The 26,839-nt window shown below is 37.6% G+C and overlaps 1 protein-coding gene across 4 annotated transcripts in view; it reads left to right on the top strand.

The window, feature by feature from the left end:
• The window catches only part of vcpkmt (valosin containing protein lysine (K) methyltransferase), a 44,869-nt gene that overhangs the window by 5,801 nt on the left and 12,229 nt on the right, over positions 1-26,839 (top strand). Inside the window, exons 2-5 of one of the 4 annotated variants that reach the window (XM_069916596.1) lie at positions 5,104-5,214; positions 14,755-14,827; positions 15,723-15,842; positions 16,927-20,441. In XM_069916596.1, coding sequence (XP_069772697.1) covers positions 5,104-5,214; positions 14,755-14,827; positions 15,723-15,842; positions 16,927-17,037 — 415 coding nt within the window. In that variant the 3' untranslated portion in view covers positions 17,038-20,441. Of the gene's footprint in view, positions 1-5,103; positions 5,215-14,754; positions 14,828-15,722; positions 15,843-16,926; positions 20,442-26,839 lie in introns of those variants that run through there. The other 3 variants (XM_069916595.1, XM_069916597.1, XM_069916598.1) reach the window with 3 other exon arrangements.

Here is a 26,839-nt window from a genome sequence, read left to right as displayed (position 1 = left end):
CTTAAATCATTGAATTCCTGTGTTTGCCATTCTTTAAATGACTCCATGTATCCTCTAACAAGAGCAAGTACCTCCTTTACCTTGCCTTTCTTTTCTTCTTCTATTTCCCTGTACTCTTCCTCTTCCTCTTCTTCTTCCTCTAGGTTGACCATCTGTTGTTTCTTTGCTGCCCTTTCCTCCTCTTCTTTCTTGTTTCCATTGTCTTCTGTGGTCTCTTCTTGCTGCAGGTGTTCTGCAGCTGTCGTTGCCGGCTGTGGAGATCGACTCCCCAGCTGGTCCCCCCTCCCGTCGGTGTGTTTTTTTTCATGCGCATCGCGCATGCGCGAGGAGTCGCGCATGCGCGGTTGCGCACTTTTACTCGGCTCTGTGAGCCATTGTTGTAGTTCTCTTTCTACCGACCTGAGGTAGTGGGGTCTTCTCTCCACAGCGGGCCTCTTCGGACAGGTAAGGCCTTCACCTTTTTCCTCCGTTGTCTTCTCTTCCTCTCTTCTTTCCGTTGATTTTGATTTTTCTCCTTTTGTCTCCATCTTCTTTCCACCTTTATACTCACTTTTCTTTAACTTTTATTTCTGTGCCTTTGTATTTTCTCTTGTTTTTCCCGACTTTTCTGGAGAGGGCTGGAGTTCACCGTCCGGCCACTACTCCATCACGTGACTCCTCCGATCTGCCCTTCACAAAGTCATGCTGACTGTTCCTGATCAGACCATGATTCTCTAAATGCCCAATCCAAAGAATCCTTTCCAATAGCTTGCCCACCACAGACATAAGGCTCTCTGGTCTATAATTACCTGGACTTTCCCTATTATCTTTTTTTGAACAAGACAACATTTACCAGACTCCCATCCTCCAGTACCATTAGGTGCTGGACTGGGGAGGGGTGGGGGTGGGGGGATGGTGGTGGTGGGGCACTACCAAAGGTACAAAGAACTCATACATCTTTCTTCTGTTCTCAGTCCTTCCTCCATTCACTCTCAACATTCAAAGGCTGAAGCCAAATACAATATAGCAGTGACCAAGGCTTGTTCTTGTGAGAGGATTGCCATCACTGCCATAGGTGTTATTCTGCAAAAGTTCAGTCGACCCCTCCCACCTCTACCCTGGCGCATCGACACCCCCCCCCCCCCCCCCGGGGGTTGATATCGATAACGTTGGAAATCCCTGTTCTAGAACATTGACCCCACCTATATTGTCCTCTCCGTCATCAAGGTCCCTCTCCTTAGTGAATACTGAAGAGAAGTATTCATTGAGGACCTGACCCACTTCCAAAGCCTCCAGGCACATCTTCCCACCTTTATCTCTAATCAGTCCTACTTTTATTCCTGAGATCATTCTGTTCTTCAGATATGTGAAGAATGCCTTGGGGTTTTCCTTAACCCTACTCGTCAAGACCATCTCATGTCCCATTCTTGCTCTCCTCAGCCCCCTCTTAAGCTCCTTTCTTGCTACCCTATATTCCTCAAGCAACCTACCTGATCCTTGCTGCCTAAACCTAATTATGCTGCCTTCTGCCACCTGACTAGATTTTACACCTCCCTTCTCAACTATGGTTCCTTCACTCTATTCACGCTACCATTCTTTCTCTGCTTCACCGGGACAAATTTATCCCCAATAACCTGCAAGAGACTCCTAAACATCGACCACATCTCCATAGTACATTTCCCAATGTCATCTCAATTCACAACTGCAAGTTCTAGCCTGATAGCTTCATAATTAGCCCTTCCCCAATTAAATGTTTTCCTGACCTCTCTGACACTATCCTTGTTAAAGGCTAGGGAGCAGTGGACACTGTCCCCCAAATGTTCACCCACTGAGAGATCTGTGATCTGACCCTGTTCATTACCTAATATTAGATCTATTATGGCATTCCCTCTAGTCAGCCTGTCAACATACGGACATGAATCTGTACTGGATGCACTTAACAAACTCTGCCCCATCTAAACCTTTGGTACTAAGCAGGTGCCAGTCAATATTAGGGAAGTTGCAATCACTCATGATAACAACCCTGTTATTTTTGTACCTTTCCAAAATCTGCCTCCTAATCTGCTCCTCGGTAACCCTGCTGCTATCAGGGGGCCTATAGAATACTTCTAATAGAGCAGTGTTTCCCAAAATAGGTTCTGCATAAGAAATGGGTAGTTATAACTTTATACTTAATTTAAATTTAAATGATTTTTTACCTGTGTTTCTAAACAGTTGTCTCGGAAGCTAACAGAACAAAATGGCGTCTTGAGGCCTGACATCAGCAGAGCAGTCATTTTCAACCAAAGAGACTCATATTTCTTTTGGCGCGAGGCTGGCCACATTTTAAAAATATTAACTGCTTTCTCCACCCCCAACCCAACCCCCGGCTTATTCGCTCACTCCCTCCCCCAATCCCTCCTCCATCCTTGGCTCATTTGCTTACTCTTCCTCCCCCCCACCCCTGGCTCATTTGCTTGCTCCCTCCCTCCACCCCTGCTCATTCACTCGCTCCCTTCCCCACCACCCCTGGCTCATTCGCTTGCTCCCTCACCCCACTTTCCGCTGACGTTGGTGTGGGAACTGGTGATGGAGTTGGCGTGGGCACTGGAATGGTTTTGGTCAGGACTGGGACCTGCATCGATAGAGGTGTCAGGGGTATGGTATGTTTGCAGTCGGGTTCACTGGCAGAGGCGACAGTGGCTCCAGCACCTGGTTGGCAGGGTTTGCAGTTAGTGATGGAGGTGTTGGAACCTCAGGCCTTTGGGCAACAGGGGCTGGGATGCAAACCCACGTCGGAGTCATCATGAGCTCCACCTGTGGGAAGCTGGGTACCTGCATCAAAGGATTTGGGAGATTTTGCCTGTGGGTGGCTGGGGACGGGTTGGAAACCTGCTTCTGGAAAGTTCATGATGGTGGATATTTGAGATCCGGGAGTTTGGTGATATTTGTATTTGGAATTTGGTTAATATTCAGTTGAAACAAAATAATTAAATTTTGAAGAAATGGGATTTTGCAATTACTGTGTCAGATTGTTTACTATTTAAGAAAATTAATTTAAATTAAATTAAACTCAACCACTCACAAACCAGAAATTGATGCCATTCTACTTCTGGTTGGCTTCTGGTTCGTAACTACTGGGTTCAGAGATTTCTAAGTACTCTCCAAAAGGGTTCCGCGAGCTAAAAAGTTTGGGAAGCCCTGCAATAGGGTAACTGCTCCCTTCCTGTTCCTAACTCCCACCCATACTGCTCATTGGAGGATCCTGCTACATTACCCACTCTTTCCGCAGGTGCAATAGTATTCCTAACCTGTAATGCCACCCCTTCTTTCCCCACGCCCCTCCCTCCCCATCCCTTTTAAAAACACTGAACTCCAGGAATATTCATTATACATTCCTGCCCTGGTGCCAGCCAAATCTGTAATGGCCACTACATTATTGTTCTGTGTATGTATTCAAGCTTGCAATTCATCACCCTTATTCCTAGCTTTTTGCATTCAAGTATATGCACTTTAGCTCTTCTACCTTTCTACCTCTATACCCTATATTCTGCTTCTCCTTCCCCAAAGCCTCTCTAAATTTGGTTTAACTCCATGCACTTCTTCCGCTGACCTATCGCTCCGAGTACTACAAGTACCCCCCTTGCAAACTAGTTTAAACCGTACCGAACCACACTAGCAAACCTGCTCGCAAGAATATTGCTTCCCCTTGAGTTCAGGTATGAGCCATCCAATCTGTACAGGTCCCACCTTCCTCAGAAGAGATCCCAATGATCCAAAAATCTAAAACCCTGACTCCTGCACCAAAATTCCTCAGCCACACATTCATCTGCCAACTATCACGTGCCACTGGTAGCAATCCTGAGAATGCTACCCTTGAGGTCCTGTTCTTCAGCCTAGCTCCCTTAATTCACTCTTCAGGACCATGCCCCTTTTCCTACCTATGTGGTTGGTAACAAAATGTACCACGACTTCTAGCTGATATTCCTCTCGCACCAGAATGCCATAGACCCAATCAGAGACATCCTGGACCCTAACACTTGGGAGGCAACATACCATGCGGGTGTCTTTCTCCCACCTACAGAACTTTTTGTTTGCCCCCCTAACTATAGAGTCCCCTATGACTACAGCTCTCCTCTTCTCTGTCCCACCCTTCTGCACCACAGGGCCAGGCTCAGTACTGGAGGGCCTGCCACCGTGACTCCCTCCTGGTAGGTCATCCTCCTCAACAGTATCCAAGATCTATACATTATTCCAGAGGAATGTCCACAGGTGTGCACCTTTACTTTCTCCTCTCTGACTGTCACCCAACAACCTGCTTCTGGCAGCCAAGGTCAGATCTATGATTCCTTCATTCTCCCTTATGAACGAAAGGTCTTCCAGCTGCTGCTCCATATTCCTAACACGGTCTTCCATCTGCATGCACTTTTGGCAGATATGGCTTTCCAGGAGAGGGAAGTTCTCTTAGGACTGCCACATCTCAAATGAGAGGCACATCACTGTCTCAGGAGTCATTTTAAACGCTTTATGCCCTCACTTGGGAAAGAACAAATATACCAGATACTCACCTCAGACTCTGCTCACCTAAGCCTCTTGACCCAAAGCTTTAACTCCCCCCCTCCTACTCTGCCCCACTCACACGATGCCCCTCCACTTGTACCGCCCATCAATTTAAAGCAGCCAAGTCTCGCAGACTCTCGCTCAAATCCCGAACACTCAAAAGACTTGCTCAGCACTTTATTCATCAATTTAAAACAGCCAGGTATTGCAGACTCTCGCTCAAATCCCAAATACTCAAAAGACTTGTTCAGCGCTTTACTCACCAATTTAAAGCAGCCAGCTCTCGCAGTGTCTCACTCAAATCCGGAAAAATCAAAAGAGGAAAATATTTTTTGAGCACAAGCGCAGTCCCTCACTAAGACGAATTTTGTAGTCTAATATCCCGCATTTGAGAACATCACGAAGTGTAATGGGATAGGCTCATCCTGGGAGATCGGCCATCCTGACCACTGATTCTCCCCTGCCAGGTAAATATGTTGTGGCAGAATTCCTGGAATCTTATTGTTACTTTATGGTTGTGCAAAGTTGAAAATTATATCTTGAAAATTTTGAAATATTAACTGATATTTTATTTCTGTTTTCCAGGGCAAATGTCATTGTCACAGATCTTGAGGAGTTGCAAGATTTGCTCGAGATTAACATCAATGCTAATAAGCACTTGGTCACTGGTTCTGTCCAAGCCAAGGTACTTAAATGGTTTGTATGTATCTAACTTACAACTTTATAAAGCTTTCTGTTATTTGACAAATTTTTGCACATTCAAAATAAAAGTTTAGGTTACTCTTTGCTTCACTGAAGTCATTATTATTAGATTCACAATTCTTCATGAGAAGATGTATCATCTACTTATCAAAATAAGGGAAAACAAAGCACAGGTAAAATTACCACAGCAACCTGCCGTGATATTTTATATTTCTCATTTTGTTGGTATAATATAGAATTTCTTTCTTTGATACTTTCATTAGTTCCTTCTCTGTTTGTGTCAATGTAGACATAGATTTCATACTTATCTCAAGTTATACTCTTTTTTAAAATTTTTTATTTTTCACACCATAAATCACATTAACCATGATACACACTTTTTCCTTTTCACACATATACAGTGCCATTTTCTCCCCCCCCCCCCCCTCCCATCCCACCCTCCCTACCTCCCCCCTCCCGTCCATTTAAGGTACAACATCTAGGATACATTAAACCAGTCAGACAATGTTGTCATTCAATAAAAATACACCAGAAATTCCACTGAGTCCATTCTTTTCATTTCCTTTTCCTTCCGTTAACTTAGGTAGTGATTGTCCCCGGTAGGTTTTCGCTATTGTGTTTAATATAAGGCTCCCATATTTGTTCAAATATTTCAATATTATTTCTTAAACTATATGTTATTTTTTCTAATGGAATACATTTATTCATTTCTATATACCATTGTTGTATTTTCAAATTATCTTCCAATTTCCAGGTTGACATAATACATTTTTTTGCTACGGCTAGAGCTATCTTAACAAATCTTTTTTGTGCAAACTCCAAATCAATTCCAAATTCTTTGTTTTTTATGTTACTTAGGAGAAAGATCTCTGGATTCTTTGGTATATTGTTTTCTGTTATTTTATTTAATATCTGATTGAGATCTTCCCAAAATTTTTCTACTTTTTCACATGTCCAGATTGCATGAATTGTTGTTCCCATTTCTTTTTTACATCGAAAACATCTATCAGATACTGTTGGGTCCCATTTATTTAACTTTTGAGGTATAATGTATAGCCTGTGTAACCAGTTATATTGTATCATACGTAACCTCGTATTTATTGTATTTCTCATCGTTCCAGAGCATAACTTCTCCCATGTTTCCTTTTATATCTTTATATTTAAATCCTGTTCCCATTTTTGTTTAGTTTTACCATTTGTTTCCTCATTCTCCTTTTCTTGCAGTTTAATATACATATTTGTTATAAATCTTTTGATTATCATTGTATCTGTAATCACATATTCAAAGTTACTTCCCTCTGGCAAACTCAAACTGCTTCCTAATTTATCCTTCAAGTAGGATCTCAATTGGTAATATGCCAGTGCTGTATCTTGAGTTATATTGTATTTATCTTTCATTTGTTCAAAGGATAAGAATCTATTTCCTGAAAAACAATTTTCTATTCTTTTAATCCCTTTTTTCTCCCATCCTCTAAAGGAAAGGTTATCTATTGTAAAAGGGAGTAACTTGTTTTGCGTCAATATTAGTTTTGGTAATTGATAATTTGTTTTATTTCTTTCTACATGAATCTTCTTCCAAATATTGAGCAGATGATGTAATACTGGAGAACTTCTATGTTGTACCAATTTTTCATCCCCTTTATATAATATGTGTTCAGGTATCTTTTCCCCTATTTTATCTAATTCTAATCTAGTCCAATCTGGCTTTTCCCCTGTTTGATAAAAATCTGATAGGTATCTTAATTGTGCGGCTCTATAATAATTTTTAAAGTTTGGCAGTTGTAAGCCTCCTTGTTTATACCATTCTGTTAATTTATCTAGTGCTATCCTCGGTTTCCCCCCTTTCCATAAAAATTTCCTTATTATTTTCTTTAACTCCTTGAAGAATTTCTGTCAGTTGTATTGGCAATGCCTGAAATAGGTATAATATCCTTGGAAAAATTTTCATTTTAATACAGTTTATCCTTCCTATTAGTGTTAGTGGTAAATCTTTCCAATGCTCTAAATCGTCCTGTAATTTTTTCATTAGTGGATAATAATTGAGTTAATATAGTTGGCCGAGATTTTTGTTTATTTGTACACCTAGGTATCTTATTGCTTGCATTTGCCATCTAAATGGTGATTCCTTCTTAAATTTTGAAAAATCCGCATTATTCATAGGCATTGCTTCACTTTTATTTACGTTGATCTTGTAACCCGACACTTCTCCATATTCCTTCAATTTCTTATATAATTCTTTTATTGATAGTTCTGGTTCTGTTAAGTATACTATAACATCATCCGCAAATAAACTGATTTTATATTCCTTGCCTTTTATTTTTATCCCTTTTATATTATTTTCTGTTCTTATCAATTCTGCTAGTGGTTCTATAGCTAACGCAAACAATAAAGGTGATAGTGGGCATCCCTGCCGTGTTGACCTGCTTAAGTTAAATTGCTTTGATACATGTCCATTTACTGTCACTTTCGCTAATGGTCCCTTATATAATGCTTTAATCCAATTAATATACTTCTCCGGTAAACTGAATTTTTGCAATACTTTGAACAAATAATTCCATTCTACTCTGTCAAAGGCCTTCTCTGCGTCTAAAGCAACTGCTACTGTTGGTGCTTTATTCCCTTCTACTGCATGAATTAAGTTAATAAATTTACAAATATTGTCTGTTGTGCGTCTTTTTTAGATAAATCCAGTTTGGTCTAGATTTACCATTTTCGGTACATACTCTGCTAATCTGTTTGCTAATAGTTTAGCTATTATCTTATAATCTGTGTAAAGATATTGGTCTATATGACGCTGGTGTGAGTGGATCTTTCCCTTGCTTTAGTATTACTGTAATTATTGCTGTTTTACATGAATCTGGTAAGCTTTGTGTTTTATCAATCTGGTTGATTACTTCCAGGAGGGGTGGAATTAATAAGTCTTTAAATGTTTTATAGAATTCTATTGGGAATCCATCCTCTCCTGGTGTCTTATTATTTGGTAATTTTTTTTATTATCTCTTGTATTTCTACTATTCCAAATGGCTCTGTTAATTTATTTTGTTCCTCTATTTGTAGTTTTGGTAGTTCAATTTTAGTTAGAAATTTATCTATTTTCCTTTCTTTCCCTTCGTTTTCAGTTCGGTATAATTGTTCATAGAATTCTCTAAAGTTTTCCTTAATTTCTTTTGGATTATATGTAATTTGTTTGTCTTTTTTCCTTGATGCCAATACCATTTTCTTAGCTTGTTCTGTCTTAAGCTGCCATGCTAGGATTTTGTGCGTTTTTTCACCTAGTTCATAATATTTCTGTTTTATCTTCATTATATTCTTCTCCACCTTATATGTTTGTAGTGTTTCATATTTTATTTTTTTATCTGCCAATTCTCTTCTTTTAGTTGTATCTTCCTTCATTGCTAATTCTTTTTCTATATTTACTATTTCAAGTTATACTCTTTGCCAAACTGCAAACTCCACAGCCAGCAGATTAAACATGACCTCTTCTTTCTTTGGCTTGGCTTCGCGGACGAAGATTTATGGAGGGGTATGTCCACATTTGCTGCAGGCTCGTTGGTGACTGACAAGTCCGATGCGGGACAGGCAGGCATGGTTGCAGCGATTGGAAGGGAAAATTGGTGTGTTGGGGTTGGGTGTTGGGTTTTTCCTCCTTTGTCTTTTGTCAGTGAGGTGGGCTCTGTGGTCTTCTTCAAAGGATGTTGCTGCCCGCCGAACTGTGAGGCGCCAAGATGCACGGTTGGAGGCGAGATCAGCCCACTGGCGGTGGTCAATGTGGCAGGCACCAAGAGATTTCTTTAAGCAATCCTTGTACCTCTTCTTTGGTGCACCTCTGTCTCGGTGGCCAGTGGAGAGCTCGCCATAGAACACGATCTTGGGAAGGCGATGGTCCTCCATTCTGGAGACGTGACCCACCCAGCGCAGTTGGATCTTCAGCAGCATGGATTCGATGCTTGCAGACTCTGCCAGCTCGAGTACTTCGATGTGGGTGATGAAGTCATTCCAATGAATGTTGATGATAGAGCGGAGACAGCGCTGATGGAAGCGTTCTAGGAGCCGTAGGTGATGCTGGTAGAGGACCCATGATTCGGAGCCGAACAGGAGCGTGGGTATGACAACGACTCTGTCCACGCTGATCTTTCTGTAACTTGTACCATTTTGTACTATAATTTTAATAGGTGGCTGTTAAGCATTTATAGTTTTTCTTACACTAATATTTTAGAGATAGAGTTGAATGTTTTCTTTCTCCATCTTTTATGCTTTAATTATTTTCTTCTGAAAATGAACTTAACTCATAAATCACCATGAATGCCATTCTTGAAAAGGGTTTTTCACCTTGTAAGTAGTTAAACAGAGCTTCTGAAATGACTGCAACTTCCCCTGATGTTTTGTACAAGGGCATGATTTATGAAAAGTGATTTAGGTTTATTGGTGTTCTGATTGATGGTCAAAGAGCAATATGTTGATCAGCACCATGTTCGATTACACTAGACATGTGTGGGGTTTGCAGATAGTATTCAGGTATAGCCATTCTTTTACTCTGGTAATTTCATGCATATTGATCTGAAAAATGGGAATTATTAGGGTAGGCAGTCGGAGAATTCATTTTTAATTTGCATAATATCTTTTGATTTTTGTGTTTACCAAAGAACATAATTAACATTTTTAAAGTTTGGTGCTGTTACTTGCGTCCACAAGGATTCAACAAATAATAAATTAAAAGTTATTAAATGTGGCTGGGACAAAGGAAGAACATCTTGCTCTTTATTAATATGTGGAATCTTGCATTGAAGTTGCTCGGGTAGAGGCTAATTAAAACTTTCATTCAAATGCACTGCAGTGTTAACCTCAATCATGTCCAAGAATAGGCCTTCAATCTACTTTGTTTTGCCTAATGAGATTCCTCAAGTGTTTTGATTCTATTGAATAATCAAACTAAATACTGAAAAGGACAGGGAATCAAAGTATTTTTCTTTTTTTTTTTAAATTTTTTTTATTTTTCACACCCTAAATCACATTAGCCATGATATACACTATTTCTTTTTCACACATATACAGTGACTTTTTCTCCCCCCCCCCCCCCCTTTCCTCCCAAACCACCCCCCCACCCCCCCCTCTCATCCATTTTAGGTATACAATCTAGGTTGCATTAAGCCAGTCAGACAATGTTGTCATTCAACAAAATTACACCAGAAATTCTACTGAGTCCATTCTTTTCTTTCCTTCTCCTTCCATCAACTTAGGTAATGTTTGTCCCCGGTAGGTTTTCGCTATTGTATTTAATGTAAGGCTCCTATACTTGTTCGAATATTTCAATATTATTTCTTAACCAATATGTTATTTTTTCTAATGGAATACATTTATTCATTTAAATTTGGTAGTTTCTTCCTTTTAATTTGGTTATGTATTCCATTAATATTTAAAGACATATAGTTCAGCGTAGCCCTTTTATATTTTGTTTATCTTCTCTTTCCGTTTTTCCATCATTACCTTTCCTCCTTTTCCATTTCTGTTTTCTTATTTTCAACTCTTTATAAGACAACATTCCTACAACATCTAACATTTTCCTTATTCTCCTATTTCTATCTTATTTATCCCCAATCTCCCCTTCACCTCCTGAGTTGTCCTTTATCCCTTGTCGGACAACCACATCTCCCCTCTCCTTTTGGATTTGCGAATCCACTCGCAAGCGTCAACTGATTTTGCAGTGACCGCTATTTCCCCCCACCCCGCCTCCCCCAGAAAAGATTTCACTTTTCATATGTCACAAAGGTCCCTCTTTTAATTCCCTCCTTATTCTCTCTATTCCATTACCTTCCCTTATTAATTCTTGTCTATACTATCTATATTTTCCTCTAAGTACAGATACATTCATGTATGCTCATTGTCTCTATTCACTCTTATACCTCTTTACCCGCATACATATCAATCGTGATCATTTTTACTCTCATTACCCGTCTTCATCCCTCAGTCTATTTTTGTCTTTACCCACATACATATCAGTCGTGATCATTTTAACTCTCATTACCCGTCTTCCTCCCTCAGTCTATTTTTGTAATTGTTCTGCAAATTTTCGTGCTTCTTCTGGATCCGAGAATAGTCTGTTTTGTTGTCCTGGAATAAATATTTTCAATACCGCTGGATGCTTTAGTATAAATTTATACCCTTTCTTCCATAAAATCGCCTTTGCTGTATTGCCATTGTCTTCTCCAGTACCTTTTCTCTTGTAGTATATCTTAGGAATTTTACTACAATAGATCTTGGTTTTTGTTGTGGTTGTGGTTTAGGGGCCAATGCTCTATGTGCCCTTTCTATTTCCATTTCTTGCTGTAGTTCTGGACATCCTAGGGCCTTAGGGATCCATTCTTTTATAAACTCCCTCATATTCTTGCCTTCTTCATCTTCCTTAAGGCCCACTATCTTTATGTTATTTCTTCTGTTATAATTTTCCATTATATCTATTTTTTGGGCTAGTAATTCTTGTGTCTCTTTAGTTTTTTTATTAGATTCCTCCAATTTCTTTTTTAAGTCTTCTACCTCCATTTCTGCTGCTATTGCCCGTTCTTCCATCTTGTCCATTTTTTTCCCCATTTCTGTTAAGGTCATATCCATTTTATTTATTTTCTTTTCTGTGTTGTTTATTCTTTTTCTTAAATCATTGAATTCCTGTGTTTGCCATTCTTTAAATGACTCCATGTATCCTCTAACAAGATCAAGTATATCCTTTACCTTGCCTTTCCCTTTATCTATTTCACTGTATTCTTCCTCTTCTTCTTTCTCTGGGTTGGCCATCTGTTGTTTCTTTGATGCCCTTTCCTCTTCTTCTTTCTTATTTCCATTGTCTTCTGTGGTCTCTTCTTGCTGCAGGTGTTCTGCAGCTGTCGTTGCCGGCTGTGGAGATCGACTCCCCAGCTGGTCCCCCCTCCCGTCGGTGTGTTTTTTTGCATGCGCGGTTGCGCACTTTTACTCGGCTCTGTGAGCCATTGTTGTAGTTCTTTTTCTACCGACCTGAGGTAGTGGGGTCCTCTCTCCACAGCGGGCCTCTTCGGACAGGTAAGGCCTTCACCTTTTTCCTCCGTTGTCTTCTCTTCCTCTCTTCTTTCCGTTGATTTTGATTTTTCTCCTTTTGTCTCCATCTTCTTTCCACCTTTATACTCACTTTTCTTTAACTTGTATTTCTGTGCCTTTGTGTTTTTCTTTGTTTTTCCCGATTTTTCTGGAGAGGGCTGGAGTTCACCGTCCGGCCACTACTCCATCACGTGACTCCTCCGAATCAAAGTATTTCTCATGGATTTTTATATTTTGCTTGTTTTAATGCTGATGGGGTGCTATGTCAGTGACGATTGTAGGCAACAAAGAGCAAGTATTTGCTAGCAAATTTTTGTCCGTCAAATTAAAGTGGTTGAAATTAAGAACTGTAAAAATGAACCCATTCATTAATAACTGATTCGTCAACTTTGCTATTATGCTATTGCTTTTAAATAAAGTATTTGATATGACAAAATGCCAGTGTCACTGGTTTTGTTATTGGATGGCAATCTTGAGTTAAAATGTTATTCTTCCTTTTGTTGGATCCAAGTCAGATTTTAAGTGTTCATGTATTCTACACTTTGCAAATAAGGTATTCATATTTAATATTGTGGGTACATGAAACAATTGTCTTATTGAATTATTTAAACATACCTCTATAGTAGCTCAAATATAAATGGATCTTTATAGACTGTTTCAAATTTGTGAAAGGAGAAAATGCTGGAAATAAGATGGTCAACATCAGTGGAGGAATTCCTGTTTCTAAGGGACTTTTCGAACTATTAATGATTCCTACTGTTACAACTTATAGTTGTGATATGAATTGGAAAAATAAAATCAAAATCTTGGCTTTGTTTCAAAGAACTGGTAAATTAAAACAAGAGTTTAATTGCACATTGTTGGTTATATCCATTGTGGAATGTGTCTGGGTATTTGATTTTGAACCTCTGAGAAGAAGTTCTAAACTACTATGAAGGTTTAAATAGATTTCAGATTTATTGTCAGAATACATGCATGACATCACATACAACCATGAGATTCTTTCTCCTTCAGGCCAGGCAGAATTACCACTTATTGGCAATGCAAAAAAAAAAATGACGGTGTACACATGTAAATAAATAAATCATTTAAGCAAACTGCAATACAGAGAGAAGAAAAAAAAGTGCAAAAGAGTCCTTAAATAAGTCCCTGATTAAGTTTGTTGCTGTTGAATGTAATGCTGTTGCTGAACTGGTGGTGCAAATCTTGCGACACCTACACCTTTTTGCTGATGGTAGCAGTGAGAATTAGGTGTGTGCTGGGTGATGTGGATCTTTAATGCTTGCTGCTGCTGCTCTGACATCAGCGTTACCTGTAGATGTTTTTACCCTTGATGTCCTGGGTTGTGACCACTACCTTTTTGCAGGGCTCTACATTCAGGTATTGGTGTCCCCATACCAGACCGTAATGCAGTCGGGCATCATACTTTCTACTACACACCTGTAGAAATTTGCCAGGATTTCTGATCTCATGCCAAACCTCCACAAACTCCTGAGGAAGTAGAGGCACTGACATGCTTTCTTCACGAGGCCGCTTGTGTGTTGGGTCCAGGAAAGATCCTCTGTGATGGTGACTCCTAAGAACTTAAATTTGCTCACCCTCTCCACTTCTGATCGCCTGAATGATCCCTGGATCATACACCTCTGGTTTTCCCTTCCTGGTTTTGGTGACATTGAGTGAAAGGTTGTAGTTGGTGAACCATTCAGCCAAATTTTCACTCTCCCTCCTGTAAGCTGACTCATTGCCCCTTTTTATACAACCTACTACTGTAGCATTGTTGACGAATTTGTAGATTTTGTACCAATCCTCACAGTCATAGGTATCTAGTGAGTAGAGTCAGGAGCTAAGAACTTAGTTTGGTCTCTCCTGGAGAAAATATAGTGGTAAAATCAAAAAGGACTTTTGCATGTAAAATGTGGTTTTCAAAGACAAAATCTGAAATGTGCTGCTTCATAAGACTGCATGATGGTCAATTGAACATGTATTTCCTTGTGTTTTCATCATTGAATTTGACTCTGAGATTGAGTCTGCTGGAGTTTAAAGGAGTGAAAGGTGATGATTAAAACATAGAAGGTACTGAGGGATCTGAAAGTGAATGTGAGGAAAATCCAGTGTAAGGGTTCACTCATTTAGGACAAATATTTTTCTCAGAGATGCTATCCACAAAGAATGGTGGAAGCAGAACTTTGAATATTTTCAAGGCAAAGGTAGATAGGTAATTGAATGGATGAAACGTTACTGCAGGTTGATGGGAATGTAGAGTTGAGATTACAGTCAGATCAACCATTATTTTATTTTGGAGATAAAGTTATTGCTGCTTATAACATGTGTATATTATCAGGAGACTGATTTTTTTTAAAGTATCAGTAGTTGAGAAGCATCAAGGTGGAAAAGAGGAGAGATGCATATCAGGTTTGAGTGATGTATTTTTCTTCTAATATCCATACTAATATTTCAGTGTGTGTTTTTCAGGGGTGAAACTGTGAAAGATCTTCCATCTGACCCAGATTACATCCTTGTAGCAGATTGTATTTATTATGAACAGGTATGTATAGATGCTTCTCTCAACTAATGTCTAAATGGATTGCTCCGTGCTTTTTTGTTTTGCAGTAAAAAAAATTACAGAAAACATGTTGCACTGGTTCTTATAAAAGTTAGGTGGTACCATGAATATTTTACTTGTCATATATTTAATAATACTGTTTTATGAGTGTAAATACAACATTAAATACTTTACCAGGAAAAAAAGGTGTACTATAGTAACATTGGAGGCAATACAAAGGAGATTCACCAGGCTAATTCGTGGGATGAGAGGGTTATCCTGCCAAGAGAGACTAAATTGTTTGCACATGTAGCCCTTGGAATTAAAAAGAATAAGGTTTGACCTTATTTAAAGATGTAAGATCCTGGAGGTAAATGTAGGAATGTTTCACTGGTGGGAGAAGTACTTAGAGTTGAGGTGGGTAAATATTTGGTAGATTGAGGAGTATGGAGAAATGGCACAGAAGAGGAGTCGATGCCAGTGTAGATCAGCCAGGATCATATTAAATAAAGGGACAAACCTAAAGGGCCTATTGGCTTACTGCTATTCCTATTTTCTTATGTTCTAAATTTAGGTGTTGAGAAATTTTAAACATAATTTATGAAATACCTTAAAGTTTAAATTTCAATGTGTCATTGAATATGCAAGTCGTGCATTTTTTTGTGTTTATTTGAAAGAGCTACAGATACTTCAGACAAAGAATGAAATTATTTGCCCAATGTTAGGGGGCTAGAACAGCCCAAATCAAGTCTCTCACAATCGTTCTTCGTTCTCTATTTTTAAAAATTATTATTCCTTGCAGTAGCTTTCAGGCCATCCTATTTGTATAATGTTAGATTTTGTCAAATGAAATTTGTGTTGTTCTAATTATTGTTTAAACAATATAATGGCCCTGCAGTCTTTAGAGCCATTGCTAAGGACTATGAAAGATCTATCAGGAAAAATGACCTGCATCATATTATGCTATGAAGAGAGGACAATGGGAAACAACCCTAAAATAGAGAGAAGATTTTTTGAGGTATGTTTTACTTCAGAACTGTTGCATTTCTTTAATCGGATAATGATTATCTTATTGTATCTTAAGTAGATTGGGTTATTGACAGCCTTGAACTTGTGAAGAAACTTGAAACTTTTGATTAAAAATCAACAGTTTTATGAGGATATTTTAGTTTTTCTAATCTGATTATTGTCCTAACCAGTGTTTTTAAAATGAAAGTCCGATTGTATGAACTAAAAATGAAGTTAAATCTGAGGAACTTGAGAGCAACTGATCATGTGGTTATGGTTCATGTTTGTTACTTCAAAATCAGCCTGAACCCTCTAATTCCTAAAGGTTCAAATTCAGAACCAGATTAAGGCTTTACCTAATTTAACATTTACCAGGAAAAAAAGGTGTTCTGTAGTAACATTAGAAATAATTTGAAAGCTTTGATAAGATGCAAAATAGATTTGTTGAAATATGGAAAGTAGACTTGGAGAAACTATATTTTCCACTTGAGGTATACATGTTCAGCAGTGATTTGATAAAGGTTTTCAAGAAAGTGAAGACATTATTTCATATGGGCTCCTTGAAAGGAGAAATTGGGTATAATGTAAGATGATCAATACAATCAAAGGGATAAAGTGGAATGAAATCCTTGAAGTGAGATTAAAACATAGAAGTCACTGCAAGCCTATTTCAAAAATATGGATGGAAATTGCATTTTATTAAAATGGAAATATTTAAAGGTTGGGAACAATTAGATGATTTTGGGAGGAAAATTACTTGTTTCTGAGATGCAACCTTGCAAAAATCACTTGTAAAATGTCAAAAGTGAAATTTCTTTTAGAGATGATTGGATTGGATGCCTTCTCTATTTCTAATTTGTTGGTTTCCCATCGTGGCTGGATCTGATGGCTTAATTTTGAATGTAAACTGCTGGGTGATTTGCTGCCAACAACATTATTTTGTCTGGTCACCAGGAATGTGTAGGATAGGTGGCTTCTTTACGCAGGTTTGACTGATATGTCTGAAAGCGTGAAATAAGATTTGTGGTAAAATAATAACCTCTTGTGCTTGAATTGTGCTATGTTAACTTCTAGCATCCCTTGTTTCATATCAGCTTTTGCAGAATGATTTTGAAATAGAAGAGATTCCATTGGACAGGCAAGATGAGGAATACAGAAGTGAAGACATTCATGTTTTGCACATCAGACGAAAAAGTCGCCATTAGGGAATGCTCACATTAAAATAAAAATCAGCACTTGGTTTTCATTATTTGACGCAGTTGCAAAGTTGGGATCCTGGTGTATTAAGAGAAAACTATTCGGGTGTTGTGTTAAGGATTGCACAAATGCATGTTTAAAAATGTGTGTTGGATTACGCATGAGAGTTGTGTTCAGATTGGTGTGTATTTCGTATGTTTTTCAGAATGTCAATGCATTTTTCATAATATTTTTTCTCCTCAAGCTTTACTTCTTGGCAGAAATCAAATTTGCACTGTTTCTGTTTCGGATTTTATTTTTGCCATGAACTTACAACATTGAGGACCAAAGGGCCTGTACTGTGCTGTAGTGTTCTTTGTTCTAATGTGTACAATATATAGGCACTACAGAAGGGGGATCTGCAGTTGATACTAGTGGTTTGAACAGCTTGAGTTTTGTTGAAATCTATGATCTCCAAGTGTGAATGTTGTGGAATGTTGGATTTAACTGGCTGACAGATCACTTGTCCCTTTGACCATTGTTCTCTTCCAACATTATATTCATTGTTTTTTTTTTAAGAGTTGGAGCAGTAATTGAGTGAGTTTATTGTTAGAAAACCACTGAACTAGACTTACTGAAATATCCATCTCCATAATGTATGCAGCATTGTATTAGAAATAACTTGAGAATTTGATTAACTTACATAATTTTGATATAACTTAATTTGTATATTCATGCTTTAACTTCAGTTATAACTCTTTGCTGTCAAACTTTTGTCATTTTGTGGTGCACTTTTAAAAGAATAAGTTCAGTAATCAACAAAGCCAGAGCTTCAGGTACATATTTTTTGGTCAGCATGAACAAACGTTCATGTTCAAGTGGATCATCTCGTATGAAAGGGAGTTAATTTCCCATAGATTATGCATGGGTTAAGGATAATTATTTGCTTAAAAAGACGATTGGTTGGAGGGAGAAAGCTTTGAACATGTATATTACATGTATTTAACATCCGTTATTGAAGGATATTGGCAACTTTGACCAATAGGGGGTTCAAATTATAGGAGGCCAGATGTGGGTTAAAATCCTTATTTACTTGTGTCGAGGGAATTCTAATTACTTTTGATTTAACAATCCTTCATTTTTTTTATATATTCACAAACAATATAGGAGGCAATTTGTCTCTTTGAATGTTTGAGAGTTCTCAGAGCATTTCTATTGATCCCATTATCCTACCTTTTTCATTGTAGTCTGTGCTCATCAACTCCCCGAATTCTCCTGTCAACCATCACATTAGGGTCGATCTGCAGTTGCAAATTTACATGCCAGTACATTTTTGAGAAGTAGAAGAAACCCATGCAGTCGCAGAGAAAATATGCAAACTGCACCAAATCTTAAGATTTAACAAAGTTTATTGGAGATGTGTGTGGTAGCAGCTAGAACTCTGTTGTGTGGTAAGTTTTGCAATATGTGGTTTAATGCTGCCTTTGGCATAGACTTCTAAATACCTCCTCATTGCTAGAGTACTTTTTTTAAAATTCCATAACTCACATCTAAGGCCTGCATCAGAAATATTGTCTATTCATGAAGGAAGGTGAATTTTTTTGAGTATGGAGAGAAAAATGTATTGAATCAGCAATCATATGACCTTGCCAGTGATTAAAATCATTATGGAGAGGTAAAGATCAAGGCATGGCCAAGGAGGGAAATTTTAGATAAAAGAGTAAGGATAGGAATTTGGGTCAAATTACAGTGGAGGTTAAAATATTATGCTTTTTGTATTTTCAGATGAAGTTTAACTTGCCACTAAGCCTAAATTGTGTAACATGAAATTATTTTTTTAAAACTACAGTTAGTATTAGAGCAAAAGAGGCATGTTTATAACTTTAATTCTTTTTTTGATTATTTTATGTAAAATTTTTCCATACATGCAGTAATTAAAATTCATATGGTTATACAAGTTCCAGGAAAAACAAATTAAAGTTACATACGTGATGGTATTTACCCCTACCACAAATCCCCCCACCCTTCCAAATCCCTCTCTCAAAACAGTTAACATATAAAATATAATATAGCTATATAAACATGGAAAAGAAGAAAAGACATTTTTAGGATTGAACCAAGAGATGTCTAACACACATATATAAGAATTTTTCATTACAACTCAGAGGAGAATCTCACAGGTCTAGAGGCATAGAGAGAACATTATTACAAATTAAATCCTAATATTTGGACATATGTGTGCCAATTTTGCAAAAGCATAGTATATTTATTTCTTAAGTTGTATGTAATATTTTTCCAAAGGAATATAACTTTGAATTTCTGCATGCCACCTTGGCACACCTCAAGATGTATCAGATTTCAAAGTAACTGCAAAACATTTCCTTGTCACCGCTAGTGCTAATTTAACAAATTCCAGTTGGTATATTGATAGTTTTAATTAAGGTCTTTTTCCTTCAATATTTCCTAATAAAAATAAATCTGGACTTTGCGGAAAAACAATTCCTGTAACTTGTTCCAAAAAATGTTGTAAATATGCTCAAAAGGACCTGACATTGGGATAAGACCAGAGTGCAAGAAACTTCCTACATTTTCACCATACATAAAGCATTGATCTGATAAATCTGATTTCAGTCTATTCGAGATAAAACTGATGCAAGAAATTATATTGAACTATAATTTTAATCCTCAATCATTTGTTACTAGCATATGGTCATTGTTAAATTGGACATCTTAAAAGTTGTGTGAAGTTCAAAGTTCTGTCTCTATTACCAGTGTGGTTGTTATAACTTATATTGACTTTTTAATTTCTGTTTGATAGTAATCTTTGGAACATCCAGAATGTGGAGATGCAAATTCACAACAGTTGAAAATAGTTGACATTTAAGTATTGTACATTACAATTCCTCAGCAGATAAAGTAACTGTGCTCAGCAAAACCTAGCCACTAATCAAACCATGCTCAGGAGTTGTCAGTTCAGTTACTTGGAAATCTGGGCCATATTTAGGTATGGCACGATGGAATGCCAAGATGCATAGTTGTATTCCCCTTGAGAAGATTACTTACAATTTAAGAAATAAATATGACATTTTTGCATATTTGGTGCCCGTATTTACAAATTTCAGGTATAAATTTTTAGACATTTTCCTACTTCTAGGATTTACGTTAACTTTATCCAAAGAAATTAATTAGAATATTTGTTGGAGATCCATGTGGTGGGGCACACTTTCTTGGTGATCCTTTCTGTTTTCCTTTTCTCTTTTTCTGTTCTTTTCTTTTTTGAGGTTTCTGGGGTGGAGGAAGTAGGGGATTTAACCATCATGGAATGTATAATGGATTTATTTTTTATATTTGTATCTCTTCAACTTCGTTACTAACGCCATGTATGGACAAAAACTTTAAATATTCATTAATAAAAGAAAATGTTGTCAGCTAATATTTATACCATTTTTAAAGCAAGAAAGAGAAGCAACAGAGTCCCTTCAAAGACATCAAGAGGCTGTGGGATCGTGGTGCCGCCTCCAATATTATCACAACAGCTGAACCTCCTGTGGTTTAGTCATGAACCCAAGCTCGAGGCATCCCAATTGCACCCACCTTGATCCCTGGTTCTGATTCCCCAAAGCTATTGATGCTCAAGGTCTTTCAAGAGGCCAGCTCACCACAATTAAAATGAAAAATGCCTTCATGAATCCTGGACGCGATTCCCCGTTCAAAAACCAGTTGCTGGAGTGAGGCCTTCAGCCACCGAGCCCAAGCCTGCCATAGCAGCCACCTTTAGCTGTGTGTGTTACGTTCAGTAATCCAGTGAGGCTGACATAAATCTCCCTGGATGCTTTCCTGAGGCTTGATCTGTGAGATCGCTTGGGAGTACCAACCAGCCAAGATATAATAGAAATTCGATGATGGAAAAATGTCCTGGAGACTAGATATTGCTTGGTGGTCATGTTTGTCTCCGAACATGATGCTCATTCGACTTGAACATGTAGCCTAGGCTGTTACTCCAATTTGGTACACTGCTGTGAAAGATGACCTGTTGTGGATAACATGTTAAAGTGAGACCCTTCTGGTTATGTAAACAATATCATGAGACTATTCATTGGGAATAATCACTGTCCAAACAAACATTGATCCTGCAATCAAATAATTACCTTGTATAAATCAGAGCATGCTGGTATTTTTGTGGGACTGCAGGAACACAATGGCTTTACTTGAAAAAGTGACTTGAAAGCAGTTGATTGGCTGAAGATCCTGAAGTTGTGAAAAGATTTATTTATATCAATACAATCCTCTATTATCTGTAAAAACCAGAGAACTTCATCTGTGATTTAATAGAGTAAAATAAATGATTGGAAATAAATAAAAAAGACTCTTTTTTTCCCTATGGTATATGACTTTCAATTAAGCAATCTCAATATTTAGGAATGGTTCAAAATCAAAAATTCCTATCTTTTAGCCTTGGCTTAAAGTTGGGGATTCACATTGAAATGCACATATAAATAACTTGCTACATATCTAGTTCTAACTCGTAATGTAGCAAATGCATCAGAGACTGCTAAAAGTGTTGTGGGAACTAGTTTTTTGACCTGGGTGAAGGGCAAAGCACGCAAGTCCCAGGAGGAATGGTCATGATTGTTGGCATACGGTTATATTTATTAAATCAACCTTTAAGAATTGGAGGAACAGAATGGGACACTTTTAAAAGCAAAAAGCATTTTATTCTTTCACTGAAGACCTATTTCTGAAAATCTGTAAGTTAATCTAAAATCAAGTGGGTCATCTCTTATGAATACATTTGGTAGAATCTTGTTACAAATTAAAATAGAGATATATTTAAAATTTGTTTCAACCTTGAAAATTATGTGGTCTAGTTAATACTAACTAACCAGCTGAGTGTTTACACCATTTCTGTTTTGGTTTCCTGATTTTCATTTATAGTTGCAATGTAAATGGAGGAAGGAGAACATTGATACACCAACCTTGTAAAATTAAATTTCTTGCTTTGTCAATTCTAAAATGGTCCATCTTCTAAGATCTTTTGTAGACAGAACCACACTGGTTGAGAAGTCTTTCAATATGAAAAAGTCAAGAACATGTTGATGTGAGTGTAGCTCACTGTCAGTTGTAGCTCAGTGTGATCCAGGCCAATCATTTGGGTGCAGTTACAGATTGTTCGTATAGATGGTAGCGAATTCGTCTGAAAATGAATGTGTTGAACGTGTGCCAAAAGTTGTTGCTCACAAAATTCTTGTTGAAATACTTCAATATTTTGCCACCTAAAATAACTCTAATACTCTTGTGGACTCTTTTTCAAAACTTAGCCATAAATTAGCACAAAAAATGTGATTTTTAAATTCTTTAATCGGTATTTTCAAAACTGCCAAATTAACACTGTAAATATGTATAAAGAAACAGGGTTTGCCTCATTTGTGGCATCACTTTCCTTGATAATAGCTGACATCACATAATATGCATTCCAATAATCAATGAATTTTCAAGCAAATTTTATTTACAAAGAAACATGATTAAAGCTTTGTAGAATTTTCAGAATTCTAATTTGTACACAGTACAGAAAATGTGTTGCTTCTCATTGTGATTTAGAGTATTATATACATGTAGTTATAACATTGTGGAGGTCAATGCCTCAAAAACACAAATTTGCTTCTTTAATTGTGGGGATTGCTATTTCTAACCCATTAGTGATGTTCTTTAAGTTTCTCAATGGATAAGTTATCAGTGAAGTCTAAATTCTTGGAAAATTCAACAGGGCACCAGATTTGGTATTGACTGATGTAAGGTACAATTGCATCAGCAATTCTGTTTGAATGATTAGAAGTAATACCCACGGATTCTTGCTCTTGATTGTATTCAGTGATGCAGATTCACTAAATGCAAATAAGGTCAGATAGTTTGACTGTTGGTATTCTATTGAGCCTTGCATTTGGCAACTTGAATGAGTTACAGGGGTTATTCTGGATCAGTCCCTCAGGATGCTGCCTGACCTGAGTCCAACTTCTCCTTGTTGGATCAAGATTCTAGCATCTGCAGTTGTGTTTCTCATTATTTTGCTATTCAAAACTTTTGATGGATTTGATAACAGACTAAACAAGTTGTCAAAATAGTTTGAGGCTATTTGCTGGATGGGGTCAGTTCTATGCCCAAACATCCTTTATTGATGGTATTTACAAAGGATCTGCTTGAATAGTAATTTTGTAGGATACTGGGCCAAACCTCACTGTTGGATCCAAAAAAAAGTATGTTTGGATTTACTGTGGAGGCTCACCGCTGACAAGAAAATCACTTCATATAACATTTTAGAAAGAAAATCAATGCTATGTAGGAATACAATACACAGGATGAAATCAGAAAATATCACTGGCCTTCATAATGTGTATATTTTTCTTGATTGAATTGGTGTAGTTTTGCCAGTTTTACAAAAATATTCTAATGTAAGGTACACTAATTAAAGATTGATTTGTTGTCTTTTCATTAGTTCCTTTTTAAAAATGTGCTATTTTTCAAGTTGGGCTTGATTGTGGTCTTCTGAAAACTGCCGTGGTGCTAAGGCCCTGAATGGAGCAGAATTTATGTGTGTCCAGGAGTATCTGAGGTTCACTACGACAGTGGGGGCAACACTCAGCTTCCTCTTGGAAAATGAGGAATGGCAAGTGACTGAACTGTCAGTGAAGGGAGCACTTTGAGAGCAGTGACCACAATTTTATTAGTTTTAATGTAGTTATGGGAAAAGGTAGGATTGGTCAACAATTTAAGTGCTAAATTGAGGAAAGGCTTATTTTGTTGGGTTTAGAAAGGAAATTGCAAAGGTTGATTGGGTGAGGCTGTTTGCAGATAAAGAGATGTGATAAAGGAGACTTTTAAAAGTGAGATGGTGAGAGTTCAGGGATAGGATGTATCTGCTAAAGGCAAATCTGGAAGGATTAGGGATCCCTGGTTGTCGAGGGATATAGAGGCTCTTATCAGGAAATATAATAGATGTATATCAGCTATACATAGCTTGAATCAGATGAATCCCTTGAGCAGCAGAAGTGATGGAGTAGCACTCTTAGAAGGGATCATGAGGACATGAGAATACTTTGGCACATAAGCTAAGGGAGAATCCTCCGAGATGCTATCAAAGTATATTAAATGCAAAAGGGTAATGGGCAAGAATAAATGAATATTTCTAATCTGTATTTACTCTGTAGAAAATCATGGAAGTAAAGGACTTAAGGAATAGTGATATCTTGAAATATATATAAAGGTAAAGCTTCCATTATTGTCACGTAATACTTCATTCAGAATGTAACATACATTAAATTCTTTCATTTTGTCTAATGTAAGGAAGACAGAGAGTTGCCACTTTGTTGAATGCCCCTCACAGAAATGAGAAACAAACTCACGGCCCTTGGTTTACAAGACCAGTGCTCTCATCACTAAGCTATCAGAGCCTATTACAAATCAGAATCAGGTTTATTGTCATGAACATGTATCATGGTATTTGTTGTGTGGCAGCAATATTGTGCAGAACAAGGTGCAAAATTACAATAACTTACAATTCCATAAATACAAGATTTAAAAAAAAGACTAGTGCAAGTTCAGAAATCTGATAGTAGAAGGGAAGAAGCTGTTTCTGTAACATTGAGTGCATGTCTTCAGGCTCCTGTACCTCCTTCCTGATGGTAGCAGTGAGAAAAGGGCATGGCCTGGGTGGTGTGGGTCCTTGATGATAGAAGTTGCTTTCTTGAGGCACCACCTCTTAAAGAAGTCCTGAATGAGTGAAGACTAATGCCTGTGATGGCACTGGCTGAGTTTGCAACCCCCTGTAGCCTGTTCCTGTCCTGTGCATTGGCACCTCCAAACCAGACAGTGATGCAATCTGCAGAATTCATTCCACGAAACATCTGTAGAAATTTGAAACCGTCTTTGATGGCATACCAAATCCTTTCAAAGTCCAAACGAAATATAGCTGCTGGTGAGCCTTCTTTGTGAATACATTAACATGATGGACCCAGGATAGATCTTCAGTAAAGTTGACACCTAGGAATTTGAAGTTTATTGCCCTTTCCACTGTTGACTTCTCCATGAAGACTGTTTTGTGTTCTTCCTGGATTCCCCTTTCTGCACTCCACAATTTTGTAGTTTTACTGATGTTGAGTGCAAGGTTCTTGGGAAACTAATCAACCAAGTGATCTATCTCACTTCTGTTTACTTCTTCATTGCCATCTGTGAATCTCTCGACAACCATGGTGTCATCAGCAAATTTGTAGATGGCATTTGAATTGTGCCTAGCCCTACAGCCATAGGTGTAGAGAGAGTAGAGAAGTGGGCTAACCGTGCCTCGTTGAGATACGCCTCTGATTGTCAGTGAGGAGGAGATGTTTTATTGATCTACTCTGACTCTGGTCTGCCAATGAGGAAGTCAAGGATCCAGTTGCAGATGAAAGTATAGAAGCTGAGTGAAGAGCCAGTGAGATTACATCTGCTGTGGAATAAATGTAGCAAAAGATGAATTCCAGTGGGTCTAGGTCTTATATTAATTCTGGTCATGACCAGAATTCTGGTCATGAGGTTAATCTCAAAGCATTTCATCACAGTTGATGTGAGTGCTACTGGGACAATAGTCATTGAAGCACGTCACCCTGCTCTTGGGCACTGATATGATTGAGACTCTTTTGAAGCAGGTGGGAACCTCCAATGGCAGTAGTAAGAGATTGAAAATGTCCGAGAACATTCCATCTGGTTGACACAGATTTTCAGGAACACCATCAGGTCCTTACACCTTGCAAGGGTTCACTCTCTTGAGATGCCCTGACTTTGGCCTCTGAAACAGATATCACAGGGTCACTAGCTTCTGCAGGGATTCTCATTGATACAGTTGAATTCGCTTTTTCTTTTTTTATAATTTTTTATTTTTCACACTATCAACCACATTGATCAAGATACATACATTTTCCTTTTCAAATATATACAGTGTCGTTTTCTTACCCCCCCTCCCTCTTCCCATCCCACCCTCCCTACCTCCCCTCCCATTCATTTAAAGTTCAGAATCTAAGATACATTAAACCCGTCAAACAATGTCGTCACTCAATAAAAATAAACAAGAAATTCCACTGAGTCAATTCTTTTCATTCCCTTCTCCTTCTGTCATTTTAGGTGGTAGATGTCTCCGGTAGGTTTTCTCTATTGTGTTTCATGTTTGGCTCCCATATTTGTTCAAATATTGTAATATTATTTCTTAAATTATATGTTATTTTTTCTAATGTAATACATTTATTCATTTCTATATACCATTGTTGTATTCTCCAGTTATCTTCTAATTTTCAGGCTGACATAATACATTTTTTTGCTACAGCTAGGGCTATCCTAACAAATCTTTTTTGTGCACCATCCAAATCAAGTCCAAATTCTTTGTTTTTTATGTTACTTAGGAGGAAGATCTCTGGGTTTTTTGGTATATTGCTTTTTGTGATTTTATTTAATATCTGGTTTAGATCTTCCCAAAATTTTTTCACTTTCTCACATGTCCAGATTGCATGAATTGTTGTTTCCATTTCCTTTTTACAGCGAAAACATCTGTCAGATACTGTTGGGTCCCATTTATTTACTTTTGAGGTGTAATATATAGCCTGTGTATCCAGTTATATTGTATCATACATAACCTGGTATTTATTGTATTTCTCATAGTTCCTGAGCATAACTTCTCCCATGTTTCCTTCTTTATCTTTATGTTTAGATCTTGTTCCCATTTTTGTTTAGTTTTACCATTTGTTTCCTCATTCTCCTTTTCTTGCAGTTTAATATACATGTTTGTTATAAATTTTTTGATTATCATTG

This window comes from Narcine bancroftii, chromosome 2 (assembly GCF_036971445.1).
Source record: "Narcine bancroftii isolate sNarBan1 chromosome 2, sNarBan1.hap1, whole genome shotgun sequence".
Lineage (NCBI taxonomy): Eukaryota > Metazoa > Chordata > Chondrichthyes > Torpediniformes > Narcinidae > Narcine > Narcine bancroftii.
The sequence above is the reverse complement of the archived record's forward strand: the minus strand, read 5'-3'. Positions and strand labels throughout refer to the sequence as shown.